The 15,899-nt window shown below is 48.7% G+C and overlaps 3 protein-coding genes across 4 annotated transcripts in view; 1 reads left to right on the forward strand and 2 right to left on the reverse strand.

Annotated features, from left to right (window-relative positions):
- The window catches only part of Cad87A (cadherin-87A), a 32,241-nt gene extending 28,956 nt beyond the window's left edge, over window positions 1–3,285 (forward strand). For both annotated transcript variants that reach the window (XM_068769931.1, XM_068769939.1), the window contains exons 30-37: window positions 2–114; window positions 185–348; window positions 447–604; window positions 925–1,030; window positions 1,161–1,362; window positions 1,504–1,617; window positions 1,817–1,915; window positions 2,395–3,285. In XM_068769931.1, coding sequence (XP_068626032.1) covers window positions 2–114; window positions 185–348; window positions 447–604; window positions 925–1,030; window positions 1,161–1,362; window positions 1,504–1,617; window positions 1,817–1,906 — 947 coding nt within the window. In that variant the 3' untranslated portion in view covers window positions 1,907–1,915; window positions 2,395–3,285. The remainder of the gene's footprint in view (window position 1; window positions 115–184; window positions 349–446; window positions 605–924; window positions 1,031–1,160; window positions 1,363–1,503; window positions 1,618–1,816; window positions 1,916–2,394) is intronic.
- Window positions 3,286–3,506: 221 nt separating this feature from the next.
- LOC137925672 (uncharacterized) lies at window positions 3,507–4,961 on the reverse strand. The gene is made up of 5 exons (XM_068769147.1): window positions 4,838–4,961; window positions 4,484–4,690; window positions 4,152–4,292; window positions 3,937–4,035; window positions 3,507–3,798 (listed from the first exon to the last, which is right to left on the reverse strand). The coding sequence occupies exons 1-5, from the start codon at window positions 4,904–4,906 to the stop codon at window positions 3,595–3,597; spliced, it is 720 nt and encodes a 239-aa protein (XP_068625248.1). The 5' UTR covers window positions 4,907–4,961; the 3' UTR covers window positions 3,507–3,594.
- Window positions 4,962–7,347: 2,386 nt separating this feature from the next.
- On the reverse strand, window positions 7,348–14,410 carry LOC137927382 (uncharacterized). Its single transcript, XM_068771184.1, has 5 exons — window positions 14,336–14,410; window positions 11,866–12,123; window positions 9,128–9,268; window positions 8,909–8,968; window positions 7,348–8,365 (listed from the first exon to the last, which is right to left on the reverse strand). The coding sequence occupies exons 1-5, from the start codon at window positions 14,408–14,410 to the stop codon at window positions 8,132–8,134; spliced, it is 768 nt and encodes a 255-aa protein (XP_068627285.1). The 3' UTR covers window positions 7,348–8,131.
- Window positions 14,411–15,899: the final 1,489 nt, after the last annotated feature.

Genomic DNA, 15,899 nt, shown 5'->3' on the forward strand with positions numbered 1-15,899 from the left:
GGTGTGCTGACGACGGCCGCCTTCATGTCGGAGTACAATCAGGACCGCTTCGTGCTGGACATCGTCGCGCAGGAGCTGGCTCCGCCACACCGTCGGGCCACCGCGCAGGTTTACGTAAGTACGCGGAGGGGCTGGGGCGAGGGCGCGGCCCTTGCACTTAGCGGTTCTCCCTTTTTGCTTGCAGCTGTGGGTGATCGAGCGGTCGTCGCTGATGCGCATGGTGGTGTCGCGCAGCTGCAGCGCGCCCGGCACCGACGTGCGCCGGCGATTGCAGGCGGCGGCGCGCGCGCTCCTGGTGCCAGGGCGTCGGCTGCCGCTCGTGCAGGCCGACCGCCGCCATGACGACTGGTGAGTCACCCGCTTCAGACTTTCTCTTATATAGCGCCTTGGTCTCGGATTCTCGTTTCCATCATTTCAACATAATCAAGTTTTTCGTTTTGGTTCAGGTGCGAGATTCATCTGCACGCCGTGGATCCTTCCACATATCAGGTGCTGCCGGTAGACAAAGTACTGGATACCATCGACTCCAAATATGATGAGCTGAAGGATGTTTACCAGGAGTTCGGTGTGGAGACACTCATCGCTGCGAGTGCGACCTCAAAAGGTACTTTTTTTTAATGAAGGATGAAATGAAGTATTTGGTAGGCAAACGCCAGTTACAAACAAGAGCCCATCCTGGAGACGTGGTGAAGTGGTGATGGTTCGAATTAAACTAAAGGCCGCTCGCGGAACGGTCTTTCGGCTCGATGCGACAAACCTCACATAACCACAGTAAGGTTTAACCTTTCGTTGCTTTACTTTGTCTTCTTGCTAATTGAACACGGGCGGCCAAGCTCTTATTCCACGATCTCGATGCAAAGAGAGAAAGGATTTGATTAGAGTTGGCTACGTTGACGGCTAAAAGTAATGTTCGCTCGTCTGCAGCTGCGGACAGCTTCGAGCCGGCGCTAGCCGCGCTCATCGCGCTGCTCATCGTGCTGTTCACGGGCATCGTTACCTTCGTAGTGGTGTGTGCCTGCCTGAAGCATTGGTAAGTTATTTTTTTCATGTTTTATTCCTTTTTTCTTAAATTTAACATCGCTCTACGTGGCACTCTGAATTATTACTGGCTTCTGTTTATTTCTACCTCAACTCGCTCAGAAAGTACTACCTGTTCACAGGGTAATCCCGCCGCCGTCGCTGCAGTCCAGCAAGGGGGACAGCCTAGCGCGCCGCCGCATCTTGGAGGAGCTGAGCACCACCGAGAACCCGCTGTGGCTGGAGACCAAACTGAGGCCATATGAGGAGCAGGAGCTCACCATGAACGTTTTCGGCGACCAGAACGAGCAGCCGGCCTCGGAGCCGCCTGGCCCCGAGCCGCCGGTAGCGACCCCACCTAGAGATCAGTCGTAGTGGTGATGCGAGCTCTTGCGGCGGTGTCCGCCCGCGCCCGCTGTACGGCCAATCTCATGTTTTAACATAAAACTAGAACTTGGTAAAACTATATTTGTTTTGTGTGTACAGACGGACAACACTTACGCCACTATTCCGGGCAACAGGGCGGCCGAGCGCTTCGGCGACTACGCCACACTGGCCGGGGACTCCCCCACTCCCCTGGAGGCTGCGCTCGGTTTTCAGGTGAGCAATTTATGATCTATGAATACTCTTGTTGGCGACGTCTTCATCAACTCGTATTATATTTGTACTGGCGCACAGATATACGAACTAAGTGCAGTCACGTTGCTGCTTAGCTAGCTACTGATGTCGTAAATTGTGCCGGTAGTGTCAATAACCCTTAGCCGTGATATATTGTGGTGAGCGTGTGCCGCGTGTGCAGGGCAGCACGTTCAAGCCGCCGGCCGCGCACACGCCGGAGCCGCCGCCGCGCCCCGCACAGCACTCCGCCCAGCACCCGGCACCGCGGTGATCACTTGACGTAAGAAACATTTTCTTTGGTAAAAAACCTTTGCAGTTTTCCCGCAGGTATTTATAGTTCCAGCTAGTGAGCGGCGATGGCGCTCAGCCTGGACCTCTTCACAGCAACTAAACCCGGGCGGCCGCAGTTGCCTCGCCTCGAGTCGTTAGAAATTTTTCATTGACATCATTTCTAGTCAGTGCTTCTGTCCGCAGCAAAATGGACTTTTAATCAAAACTTCCGATATCGCAATGGGTCCGTACCCGCCTGTGCTCTATGCTCTAAATAAAACTAGAATCAATAATTTCTTTCACTTGATACTCAACTTTTCCAAGCGTAAGGTTGCCATTTAAGTCGCAGCACCGAATGTCATGACGACATGACGAGTGTATGCGCCGAGATTTATACCTAACTAAAGTCTTCTAACAACAACGTTCTGAACCTTTCATGTTACTCATTACTAATAACAGTCTAAAACTATTATTTTTCTCTTTTTGCAGAATCGTCAGCCATAAGTGTACAGAATATTGGACCTTACGTCGTGTGTAAATATAGTTATAATAACACTGCGCATGTTGGCGGTGTATTACACTGCAGAGATTAAATTGGCAATCAATTTAAAACAATTTTGGTACAAAAACTCTTCGTAGATGGTTGCATTTGCAAAATAGTACCCCGCCAACGTCCGCGCGCTCGCTCCAGTCAAAGCCGAGCTCTCGCCCTACCTATAGATAGAACTAACTTGTGATGAGTCAGCACGCGACGCAGGCGACGCACGCGGCGCACGCGCATACTGGACGCGGTCAACGTGTGTGTGAACTGCGCGGAAGGATCGCGGTCCAGCACAGCCACATTACAGGTCCGCGCGCGGAGAGGCGCCCGCTGACCTGCGCGCGCAAACGAGGAAACAAGCTTTTATAAACAAACCGTCTGTTAATGCCACAGCGTCGCTCGGCGCAGTCGCGCTCGACGCACGGCTTCAGTTATAGATGGGGAAGGTCTCCAAACAAAATAATATTATTGATAAGAAATCTCTATTGTAAACAAAACATCGCTAAGATTTAGACAACTCTAAGATTTCACGCGAAACATTTTTTGTTTTGTATAAAATCGGACATACAACTATTTTATTCTAACGCCGTGAAAATATTATCTAGAAGCCAGTTATTATCATTTGTTATTAAAAACGACCGGTACTTTTGTTTATCAAGAGATTAGATAATTCAATAACCGCACGTGGCCGCCTGCGGAGCGTACAAAATGTCAACTGTTATATAAGTTAGAGTTGAGATAGTCAAAAGAGAGTTGTAAATATTATTTCATTTTATATTGTTTTACATTTACGATGTATTTAAAACAACGAATTAGTAATATATTACGATTTGCCAACATTTTATTGCGTTTTTGTTCAGTCCAGAGGCGCGCCGTTACGAAAAACGCGACCGCGCGTCGCGCCGTTGTTGTTATCAAAGCATAAAACTCGCCGCCGTCGCGCGGCCGGGATCTTTGATCATTTCAATTTATTTTTAATTAGATGATCACTTTGAATTGTTATACAGTATGTACGTGTACAGGTGTGTGGTTGGCAGTAGGGATAAAGAAAACGAGGGCAGCAACAGCAGAAGCTTTAATGAAACAAGCTCGGCTTCCGGAAGCACTGGCGTGCACCGGCACCGCACGAGGACACAGCTCGGCGGCTTCTATTCGTCCGTGTTCCTTGAGTAACAGCGCTTCAACACCTCCATTACGGTTCTAATGCCCTGCACGCTTTCCGCGAGGCTCTTTTTGAGACATTCGTCCAGCTCCTGCAGCGAGCTGTTCATACGCTGTAGAAGATCCGACATGGCTTCGAGTTTTAAAAGTATCAGTCTCTCGAACGTCGAATCATAGTTGTCTCGTTTTATCTGGAAATGTATTAAAAATTAAAATTCCGCTCACAACGAGCCTTGCGAGCCGTATATTCGGTCACGAGTGCACGGCTCGCCCCGCGCCGCAACGCACATGAGGGAAGCGGCCTTCCTGTCCGCCACCAATCAACTTACATATTCAACTAAACAGCCCTCCGCCGCCGCCCTGTCGCCCGGGTGGTTGACCTCGCACAAGTTCGAAAGATACTTGTAACTTTTGCGCCATTTCTTAATCTGAAAATCAATATATCCAGTAAATTAATTAGCGCCGTCGGCAGACAAGCGCACACGGCGACGGTACCCAATACAGCAGTTGCACCCTCCGGTGACCCAGCGGGTGCAGCGTTTACCTCCTTCTCGACTTGCGTGACGGTCTTCGTTTTGTCCGAGTCGGCGGAGCTGGCTACCCTGAGGCACTCGCGCTCCCCATCGTAATACGAATTTTTCGAGTGCCGCACCTCCCTGCCGTGTAATTTTAAGCACTCGTTCCACTGAAACAATGCAAAGCGCAATCAGTGCACGCACGCGTGTTACTGATGCCGGCGTCGGCGGCCGAGCGGCGGTCACAGACTACATTTTTCAAATCAGCGATGTCGGCCAAGAAATACTAAAGAAATTCTTTAATGGTGTCATGCCGACTCCATCTCTTTCGCCAAGGAACTTCTCACTCATGAACTCATACCTTATCGTTTGACTTGACCCTGCGGTAGGCGCGCTCTGCATGTCGCGCGTGCTCCAGGCGGCGGTGCGCGGCGGCGGCCACTTGCCGCACGCGCAACTCGGCCGTCCAGTTGGCACGCAGCAGCCGGTCGTCACGCTCCAGAGACAGCGACGCGTTCACGTTCGCTTCGCACTGCCTGAGCACCTCGCTTCCGTCGCCCGCCGCCGTCTGCGTGTACAGTTATAGTTTCAACGTCTCCTCTACCAGAAAAACGAAAAATACGACCCCACTGTAACTTTGTAAAAATAAATATGAGCGTAAATCCTGGTGTAGAGCACTGTGATAGTGTCGTTACTCGTTAAAGTAGTGACGTACCTCGCGCCGCGACGAGCCGAAGTGTTGCAGCAGCAGCACGAGCAAAACCTGGCTGCAGCGCGTTCGCATCGCGACCGCCGCACCGCTAATCCGAGATGACTGCGGCCCGCGGCCTCGCCGCTCGCGCCCCGCGACCTCCCCGCGTACGGTCAGCAGGCCACTCGCGCGGTGCGCGCCCCGTCTTTACAGCGGCGTGTATGCAAAGCGCTCCTGCCGACCGACGGACACGCGAATGCGATGCGCGTGTCTGCGCAGAACAGCGCGCACCCGCGGCCGACGCACGGCGGGCCGTTTGCGATTACCTTTGTTTTAACTTTTTGAACGCTCTCTTGCGAGTTTTATTGAATATAATTGCGAGCTCGGATCTGCCGACCGTACCCGCTCTCGATAACCTTAACGATTGATCCCGGGATCAGACGTATCGATCGATTAATTATTCTGTTTACGTCTTTGCGTCGCAGCGGCTTGTGCCCGAGCGCACGGCATCGCAATCAATCAAACATCACAAAACATCTTCCGGTCGCGCGTCGTACAACGCGAGGCCGATAATTACTTTAGTAATAAACAAACAAACCTTGACGCGCACAAACCGGTCGCGCCGCGCGGCCTGCACCGCCTGCACCGCTTGGTCGAGTCCTGTGAGCGGCACTTTGTTGTCACCGAGCAACTGAGCTGTCCGCAAATCCGCTGCCGCGCGCGGGCGCATCGGCTGTTTTGTTCCTTGTAAAAGGTCGACTAACTGGAACTTTAAAAAGGACTTGTCTTGAATTTACTTTGACGTACAAAGCGAAAGCGATGTGCACACAACATGCGTTGATGAAAAAAATATACGAAGTTGTATCATTGACTTGCACAAATATGCAGACAAATAAATGTCGGCGTCATCGCGTTATTCAATAAAACTCTAACAAAGTTCATAAAATATTATACACACGGTTTTTGAAAAAGTATTAGCAGCCTATAAGACACGCGGTCTCCAAATTTTATTGCAAAAATTGCTTGTCTGTTAACATTACAATTAACAGTTAAAATGAAATACTATTATTACTAATAGATAAGGGTTTTTAGCATGGATGCACAGACCGCGGCCCGCCGGACGAATATTGGTGGCCCGCCGACAGCAAAAATAATACTCTCATACAATCGAAAAATATTGAATTCTATTCCAGAATAAAACAAAAAAATATGTTCGAAAAGTAATTTGAATCTCGCGCGCGCGCTATTTGAATCTAGCGCCCAAAAATGTTAAGTCAAGTAACATCGCTTGCCGCCTTTATATAAAGTTCAAAATAGAAGAGAAATCAAGAATTTTCTAGCGCGGTGTAAAAGCCACGCCAACCGCAGCGACCGACAGTTCGGTTTTAATTTGAGTGAAGTGTCGACAGACTCAATCACAGGCAATTTAAACAATTCCTTGATGACATCGAAAGCGAATACGGAGATTTACTGTATTATACAGAAGTAAGGTGGCTAAGTCATGGATTGATGCTGAAACGATTTCTAAATTTAATAAAAGAAATTAGAATATTTCTGTCGGAAAAGCAAAGGGATGTCCCGGAACTTAAAAATCCTGATTAGTTGTGCGATTTGGCTTTTAGTTGACATTTTATGTTGATATTTAGTTGACGGCTTCCAGGTAAAAATCAACTAATATCCCAGCTCTACGCTCATGTATCATCCTTTCAATGCAAGTTGACACTTCTCAGATCACAATTGAATTCTGGAAAAAATTCAACAAAACTGCGATTAATTTCAGTTACGTAGGAAAGCTAGATATTTTGATTTAATTTTTTCAAGACAGATTTTGGGAGTTTAAAAAAGTGAAACCTCTGTTGGACATATTCAGCAATCCTTTCACGATTTCAGTTGAAAATGCGCCGGAGTCAATGCGGTTATAAATTATCGACATTCAAAACGACCAAGATTTACGCAACAAATTTAACGAAAGAAACTTGCTGAACCTTTACCGCTGCATTGATAAAAATATGTACGAAGAGTTGCGCTCTGAAATGTGCCAGCTTATTTGGTTCTACCTATATATGTGCACAAACTTTTTCAATACTAAATAATAATAAAACAAAAAATCGAAACCGCCTTGCAAATGAAAGTTTGGAAGCAGTTTTACGTGTTGCTACAAGTAAATTTGAGCCAAATATAAAAAAGATTGATGATAAATTCTTTTACAATTTTAATAAATTATTATCGATTCTTTATTATCTTCAAATTCCTATACTTCTGGCGGCCGGCCCGCCATCAGTTGATGATTTGCCCGAGTGGCCCCTAGTCTTAATAAGTCTATGCAACAATGGTTTTTAGGGACCCATAAAACACTAACCAAAAATGAAATTCGATATTTTTGGAAAATAAAACGATTTTCAGTCACGTTTTTTAATATCCCGCGCTTGCGTCCAATGCTGACCCACCTGCTGCCGGCTGACGAAGGCAAACAGGTGCGAAGGACGCGCGCAGCCAGCACACGGTGTACAGATGTAGAATGAAACCAGTTGTCGTAATGCTTCACATATTTATTACAAAAATAGTTTATAATATTGTAAGTAACACATCTACTAATTGTACTTCCGTCGGGCGACCAGGGGACAGTGTTAAACAGTTAAATTATTTTTATTTAGTCCTGGCACCACAAGGCGACTGGATACATTTTTGAGTAAATTTATTAAAAATATTTTAATAAGTAATCTACTTAATAAACGATTAATAAATTAAAGCAATTTAATTAAATCTACGTTACGGTTAGTTCCCTTGGGACTTTGTACTTTAGTTCGCCGCTCCGTGCCCCTGCCGCGCTGCGCTCCCGTCGGACGAGCGATGCGAATTGTTAGTCGCTGTGCACGCGGCCACACCTCCGCGGAGCACTCTGCTCTGATTGGCTGACTCTTTCCCTCCCGTGACGAGTGCAATTGTTGAACAAAAATGTTATTAGAGGTAACCGGATGCCGGCGACTTTGTAGATGCTACGCCCGGGTTTGACGGCCCCGTCATGAACATGTTGCAACGAAAAACCCCTAATCGGCAGAGTTGAAGCTTTTATAAGATCATTTTCCTCGACCGATGAGGCAACGGCTCATCTTGATGCTTGTATTTTTGAAAAATTCTTAATTTAGTAACGATGACGGAGCAGCTTGCCGCGCGCGTCCATGTGGCCACGCCAGGGGACGTATAAAAGCTATTTTGATTATCTATCGCATAGCTCGTCAGGTGAGATGGTTGTACCGGGCATTAATTAGCAACGCGAACAAGAGCACGCTCAGTTGCACAAGCTGTTGGCGAGGTAACCTAACTACGCGCTTGTCCGTCGCCGGCGCGGCCGCCGGGCGCGCAGGCGGGCAGCTGCAGTTGCAGCGCGGCGGCGCGGGCCTGCGCGCGCGCCCTCCGGCCCAGCTGGAGCAGGCGGCGGCGCGCGTGCAGCAGCAGGTCGTGATAGGCGCGGCGCGAGTGCTGCAGGTCGTCGCGCACGCGGCTGATCTCTTCCAGCGCCAGGCGCCGCCAACGCACCACCCGCGGCGTCGTCTGCAACCCATCGAGCAGAACAAGGTCCATGAGGACAAAGCCATTAATAGTCCCCGACTCGGGGGGCCCTCCAATTTTAGTATGATTTGCCCCACACAAGCTGCACTATCGCCATAAACTGAGAAAATGCATACGCACACATTAGCATTAGATTTTAGACATTAGATGAAAATCTTCCATTATAAAAATTGGTGTATCGTCACCATTTCAGTCCGTATCAGGAAACTAATGCACTCAGGCAAAGTTTTTCGAGGCAACTAGAATAGTATACAATGATAACCTATAAGCTTTAACAAATGTTTGTTTCTCTTTACGTTAAGCCATCCTTTCGTTCTGTAAATTAGCGTAGAGCGGAACAGCTGCATCGCATCTTGTTGACTTTAGAAAATAAATCACGTATTCTTATCAAAAATGAAAATATACGGGAGACTGAGGCAGGCGCCCTTCGCGTGCTGCTTTTACACGGACAGGGAAAAGTTATTCTTTGGCGGCGGAAGTTACCGCTGAAACAAAATCGAGAACCGAGCGCGCGCCAGCACTCACCTCGCAGGGCGTGCCGCAGCCCGCCACCAGCCGCTCGCCCCTCCTCACGTACTCCTCGCTCTGCGAACATTAAGTGCGGGTTAATCTAAGCGCGGTGCCCCTCCCCCCGTCCGATACTTATTGGCTTGATGGTGGGCGCACGTCCCAGTGACCACCGTGTCGAGTGTGTGTGTGGGGGGGGGGGAGGTGGGGGTGTAGCGTTAGAGAGTGAACACGGACCTTGTTAAGGTGCATCCGAAAGACGATCATGTGTCCGAGCAGGAACTTGTGGTGCTTCTCCGCGCTGAGGGCGGCGGCGCGGCGCGCGCTCGCCTCGACGCCGCGGAGCGTAGCGCGCAGCGCGGCCACGCAGGCGGCGGGCTGCGAACACAGTCACAGCTGCAACGCGCGCACGCGACTGTATTTAGTGGATATCCAGCCGGGGCCAATGTGCCATATTAAATTTAACTACGACAACACTAACCGCTCGTGAAAACAAACTTGATGCCCGCGTATTGACGTACGAAAATAAAAACAATAATATCCAGATATGCAATCGACCTGTGCCAAACCAAGCCAACCTCTAGATGCTTTTGCCCCACACTACGCGCAAGTCTTTACATGTCTGCGGTGCGACAATGTGCAGCACAGGCGCAGAGATGCAGACCACAACCGCTCAACAAACGTTCCGGCAGCAGCTGTGCATATCAATAACATTGAAAGTTACAAGCCTCTCCGTAACAAGTTCTCACTTATTGATTGTACATTTTGAGACGAACATATTTTTAAGAAAATACCGCAACTTCTTTTCTTAACGCGAAGACGCCAGCCGACGCTACGACACTAAAACAGAACAACATAACACATTTTTATACTGGCATGTTAACAATCAATTGTAAAAGTAAGGACTGCCCGCGCTGACGATATTATAATTCTAAAACGTGTTGAACGATTGTGCAGCGCAAACATTTGATTTGATTGGATGCGCACTTTCAGGCCTACCGACGACTTGTCTTTCAGAAGCCGTCGTCGTCACCTATTCAATTACCTTGTCGTTGCTTGGAAACATATTTAAGTCTGACAAATATCTATATATTTGTTTAAAACGTGTATCGGAGTTTGATTGTAACCTGACGTCAAAGCATTGCAGCTACAGGTGCGGCAGACATTAAAAACTTTCTAGAACCCGGATAGGAAATATCAATAGATTAGACAGACGCCGAGACTGTGAAACAAAAGTAATAATATGAATTTAATAATTTAATCAAAACGATAAAGTTGGCGTTTTAGCTCGAGATTGATTAAATAAAATACTAATTTTACTTGATTTTATATATTTTTTTCTGTTACATCTGTTATATGTTTTAGTATCGCGCTTTGCAACAGTACTCAATGAAATGAAGCCGAGCGCCGGCGGGCTCAAGCGGTGAGATATTATTTTTCATAAGAACACGTAGAATAGACTGCATAATTCAAAATAATAATCATTGAGTGGGAGCGGCGGTCGCTCCGCGCGGATGTTGAATTTATTTACGGGCGGGCGCGCGGCACGGAAGCGGTGATGATGACACTTGTACACTGAAATGCAACGCATCGCCCGCCAAGCTGGGAGATGAAGGCAAACGACGTATTATTAGTAACGAAACGTCCCACTCGCTGTCTGTCGTAAAGCGAACATCGCGAATCATAAACAACAAACGTAAGTAATCATAAACGTACCGACAAACGAGCGAAAACAACGCACGCTGCCGTCCGCACGCGCGCGCGGAGCTTTTAATTTTAGCGCGCGTCGCACCGCGGCCCCGGCGCGCTCGCGGCCTCGCGCCGCGTCGCGTTCATTTTCGCAACGGAAGCGTTACTATACCGAGCGGTGCGTCACGCGCGACACGACGCGACCGGACGCGACCGGACCAAGGGAACCGCGCGCGTGTCGCTGGACAGTCGGCCGTGCGCGCGGACGCAGCTGCCGCTGGCACCGGCGCCTCAGCCAAGGGGGAGCCTGGTGCACGCACTCGCCTGTTTGCCTTATTAAGCTTCACTTACAAATGACTTTTTTTGCTTTACTTTTATTTAATTAAGAGACATGCATACTTTTAGAAAATTAAACTAGCTGATTTCCAGGCGCTTTGGTTTAGTGCGCACATATTCGTATGAAAGCTAATAAAAGTATAAACATTGTAGTTTACATTGGTTCCTTCCTCCAGTTCGTCTTTCGAATGTCCGAGCTGGCTCATATTTTTACGTATGACATGACAAAGCTGACTAATTGTCAAATTATAAAAAGTGAATGAAATAATTAATCGGTGAAAAGAACACTAAAGCATTAAAATAATGAAGCGTTGCACCGAACTGTTAAATAAATCGTTAAGAGGTGTTCCAGGTGCTACCGTGGGTTAGTACTCCTGTTGTCTATAGGGAGAGGTGAAACACAAAACCTGGTCGCAGCGGCGCGGCCGCGCGCGTGCGGTGCAAACAGCGGGGCGGGCCTTTCCCGTCATTGGCGACTTTGTTTACATTCAGAAAGGCCAAATTATATAATGAAATGGTATACGTTGTTATTAAATATCTGCAATTCGTTTCTAATTTAAATTTCATTTGGCAGATCAAACAAACAGCTAGGTAGACTCGCAGGAGTCCTGTTAATATTTTCGTCGACGCAATAGGAAAAGACACAGAAGGTCTTGTTGCGAGCGTCGGAAGACTCCGGAAGTCGCGCCCTTTTACTAATTTCTGGAGGAGACCTGTATTAAGCAGGGAAAAATTTATAGCAGCGATACATGTGCAGCGCGTCGGCGCGCACCGTGCTCCGTAGCGTCGACGCCGCGCAACGAGCCCAGTCAACGCACACCAGCGTTCATTTAAATTAGGGACACACATCGCTGAAACTCAAAATTGTTGTCGGACGATACGCATCGCGCCAGGCACCTCGTGCCCGGGCCGCGGCGGCGGTGGGGCGCTAGTGCAAGCGAGGCGCGTACCGCATCTCGCAGCAGGGCGCGGTCGGTGGCGGCGAGCGTGTCGGGCGTGAGCGCGGACATGTTGCGCAGGAAGGCCTTCAGCTCGTAGCCGGCTCGGCCCGTGTACTCCGTGAACAGCAGCAGCACGTCGTCGCTCGCCGCGCGCAGCTCGCTCGCCAGCTCGCTCGTGTACCGCTTCTCCACGTCCAGGTCCTCCTCCGCACTTTCCCCGGCCTCCTCCTTCCAACCCGCGTCCGAACGCGCCGTCACTCCGGCGGGCTGCAACGAGAGGTTACAGGTTGAAAATAGTTATTAGGTCTAAAGGTGTTGATCGCTACGTAAATAGTGTATTACTAAAAAATAACCGAAGAGTGGCAGAACCGCACGCACCATCACCTCCGCTGTGGTCGTCTTATTCGGCAGCATTATATCGCAATCAGCGCGCCCGCGGGGCCGTCGTGGCCATGTTTAGAGTTTTTTTTGTTTTGAAAGGACAAAAGGCTGTTTTAAATTTAATTTTATATTGTATTTATCGGTGGCGGTGCTTTACTCAACGACTCCACGCGCCGACACTTAGTTCTCGAGCGCCTCTTAGAAGTAATCGGACTGGAGCTCTCAGAGATAACCGGGACGGGGGGCGTCGCGCGACCAGCGCACGCTGCGGGGAAACGGCACCAGCGCGTGCGCACGGATCATCAGTTCACACGGTAACAATGTACAGTCACCGGCACGAGTGCCCCCAACGGTTTGCTTACCGAAGGCGTTGAGACAAATCGCTGAAATTTCTCGCACGAGTATTTGAATACAAAATTCAAACCAATGTACACATGAGGGGTGATTTTCGTGGCCTAGGAGTGCGATTTAGCGCATCTTATTTAATTCTAAACATTTCGTAAGAGTGTGAGCGTTGCGGTACATCGCGGCTGCCAGCGCAACATGCACACAGACGCGAGTACTTCCTAACAGACACTTGAACTTGTATTGATCGACAGATACTCATGTTGATTGTTCAACAAACGTTGTGACGTCTAGCGCACGCGCTTGCAAACGGTCGCATCGCGGCGGCCTTGCGCCTCCGTCGACAATGAGCGAGGTCGCCCGCGATGACGCGCTCTGCGCGCCGGGCTCGTCGCATGCACTTGTGCAGGTGATGTGCTGTATTTTGGTGCACTGTTACCGGGCGTGGTTGTTGCGGTGCGGCCGAGAGTGCTCAGTGTGCCACGGCCCCTGCCGAGCAGACTTCACTTTTCAGATCTTTTTTATTCTTTTTTGCAATTTTTCGAAACCATTCGTGTGCACGCGTTGCGCGCAAGTGCCAGCGATTCGCCAACATTACACGACGTCAGCAGAACGCGCTGCGCTCATATAACGGCAGCGCGCCTTGTGAAAATATCAGGTGCCCGGTTCCGATGCTGTCTTGACATCCGATATGTTTGCTTTTATCTGAATTCGACGCTTATTTGTTCGTTTTACTTTTCATTACAGTTCTAAACAAGTATTGTTAAAGTTTATTTTCATGGAATTCATAATTTTGGTGTAAATGCTTAAGAACTAGTAATGAACACCAAGGAACAGACGCATCAAAACAAGAGTATATTACATCCTGCCGTCATTTGATCGATGGCGCTGATGCTACAAGCGTTGAAAGCACGGGGCAACTTTACGGAAGGCTGGCGCGCTTGGTTACCGGTAATCTTTCTTTTCTTGAAAACTGAAGGTGCTCCAGGGCAGGACTTTAACGTCCGCGTGCGGTTCCGTAATGAACTCCCTACGCTTTTATCGTATCGCTATCGCACGTATTTCGAGAGCGGTCTCGGTGCAGCGGTAGATGCCGATGGGCTCGATTCGTAGACAATGCAAACTAATTCGTGAGGCGAGTTCGTCGCGCCTACAATAACGGCTTCTCTTATACGCAGCGGCGAGCGGGACTGGTTGCATTGTCGCGAGCGCGCGGGCGAGTGCGCTTCTGCAATACCTTCTGCTGCCGGCGACCGACGAAGTGGACAACTGCTTACGTCAATTGATACCGGCCAGCAAACCATCAGCGTGCAGCTGGAATAATTGCGCCTCGGGTGGATTTGACGAGCGAACGCAGTGTCTCGAAGGAACTATGTACAGAACGCCCTGCAGTAACGGCACCGTGACGGACTAGATCGGCCCTTAGGGTCACGTTGCGACAAAAAAGTTAGAGGACGGAGATGTTAAATATGCGGAAAATAGAAACGTGTTACGATGTGGTATAGAGTAAATGTGCCAGATCAGTGTGTGTATCATCAAGAGGGGGGGGGGGGCGAGGTAGAGCGACGTCAGGCTGGCTGCGGCCATATGCGTGGTAACTGTGTAGAGTTGGCAGCCGTAACTGCAAAAGCGACCGGAATTGCAAAAGACGTCAAGAGAGGGACGGCGCACGTGTAGACTAGTAAAACGAGGCCACATGAATTAAATATCTTTACCTTTGGACAGTTATAATAGAATATTTAATTGCACCGACCTGCGCCCACACGGCGAGGCGGCCGGCCAGCGCGGCCAGCGCCAGCAGCCAGGCAGCCGAGCAGCGCGCGCGCATCGTAGCGACTGTGCAGCGACGCCGACACGCGCGCGCCCTCACCGCACGTCGCCGACGTCACGCGACACCACGCGGCGTCATGCGACGTCACGCGAAGTAGTGGAAACACAAAATATATGCTTCATTGATTCTTAAATTATTTTAAATTTCGTATTAAAAAATGAAAACCTAGCGTGACGATTGGCCAGCACTGCCCATTCCTTCTTTGATACCGAGAACTCTTTTTCTTACAGCACAGATGCGAGAGCGTGATGATAAGTCGTACATCCCCACTGGCCGCAGCGTCTGGCTATAGCGCGAGTCGCACGCTCGTATTTTCCTATGGCAGTACATATAGGTTGAGCGTTTTTCTTTTATTGCAGTTGGAAGACCGCCGTACCGCCTTGCAAGATGACTGTACTTGCGAAAGAGCAGCAGGTCGTGCCGGGCGCAGGTGGCGCACTGCTGCAATAATTTTCGGAATCTGCATCGCAGTTGCCACAGATCGATCGAAGAATGCGAAGAAAAAGGAAAAAAACTTAATTCTGTGAGGTTGAACTAGCTGTTTTCTAGAATTTCTGTATTCCACCCATCCAATCCCTCCACCAGTGCTGTAACGTTGCAAGTTAACGTCCCATAAATCTTAGTTAAAATCTTAACCAAAAAAATATTATCACGAGAAACGTCTCATAAATCGCAATACAGCAAAAAATTGTTCAACCCTTAGCGGGTAACGGTACGTCTCAAGTGGCGTGGGGTCGTGGGAGCGTGCTATTGGTTTAACGGATCTTTGTTTTTATAACAAAAATTCCAATGCGCCCGCGCACCAGCGACAGCAGTTCACATTTGCCAGGCAGAAGGATCCTGGCCTCGGTCGCGTTCACTAGCTAGGTATCGTCTCACGCACCGACGCACACTCTTTGTGTCGGTTGCGTTCACCAGCTATGTGTCTTCATACGCGCCGGGGCCAATTAGAATTTACGTTATAAATTCACGCCTTGATCCTATTCATTCTCCGGGCATCATTTAGTTCACGTCACAACCTTTACATCGTCTCGCACCCCAAGGGGTAAGTGTTGAACAAATATTATAAAGACATCATTATTACGTAGCATTTATCTATAAGTTAGAGCTCAACATTTTGTCTGTGTCCATAGTTCCATCATTATGTATTCATTATTACTTTTCAATCTGTTTATTTGTTTATCTCTTCTATTTTTGTTTTACATGCTTTACATTTTGTAACTCCGTTCTGACAGTAAACAATCACATCAACTGCTTTCGGTTTCTGCCCTTACTTCATCGCAAGCCATCTCCGGGTTTAGTGTCAGCGGAGCAAAATGTACATATACTTATATATGTATATTATAACTGTGACATTTATTCACAGGTGCGAGCTTTACGCTACGAGTTTTACATTGCGAGTTTTAGACTGCAAGTTTTACACTGCAAGTTTTAGACTGCGAGTTTTAGACTGCAAGTTTTACACTGCGAGTCTTATACTGCAAAG

Source organism: Battus philenor, unplaced genomic scaffold (assembly GCF_028537555.1).
Source record: "Battus philenor isolate CCGP_79_NKW_IND1 unplaced genomic scaffold, ilBatPhil1.0.hap1 SCAF_10, whole genome shotgun sequence".
NCBI lineage: Eukaryota > Metazoa > Arthropoda > Insecta > Lepidoptera > Papilionidae > Battus > Battus philenor.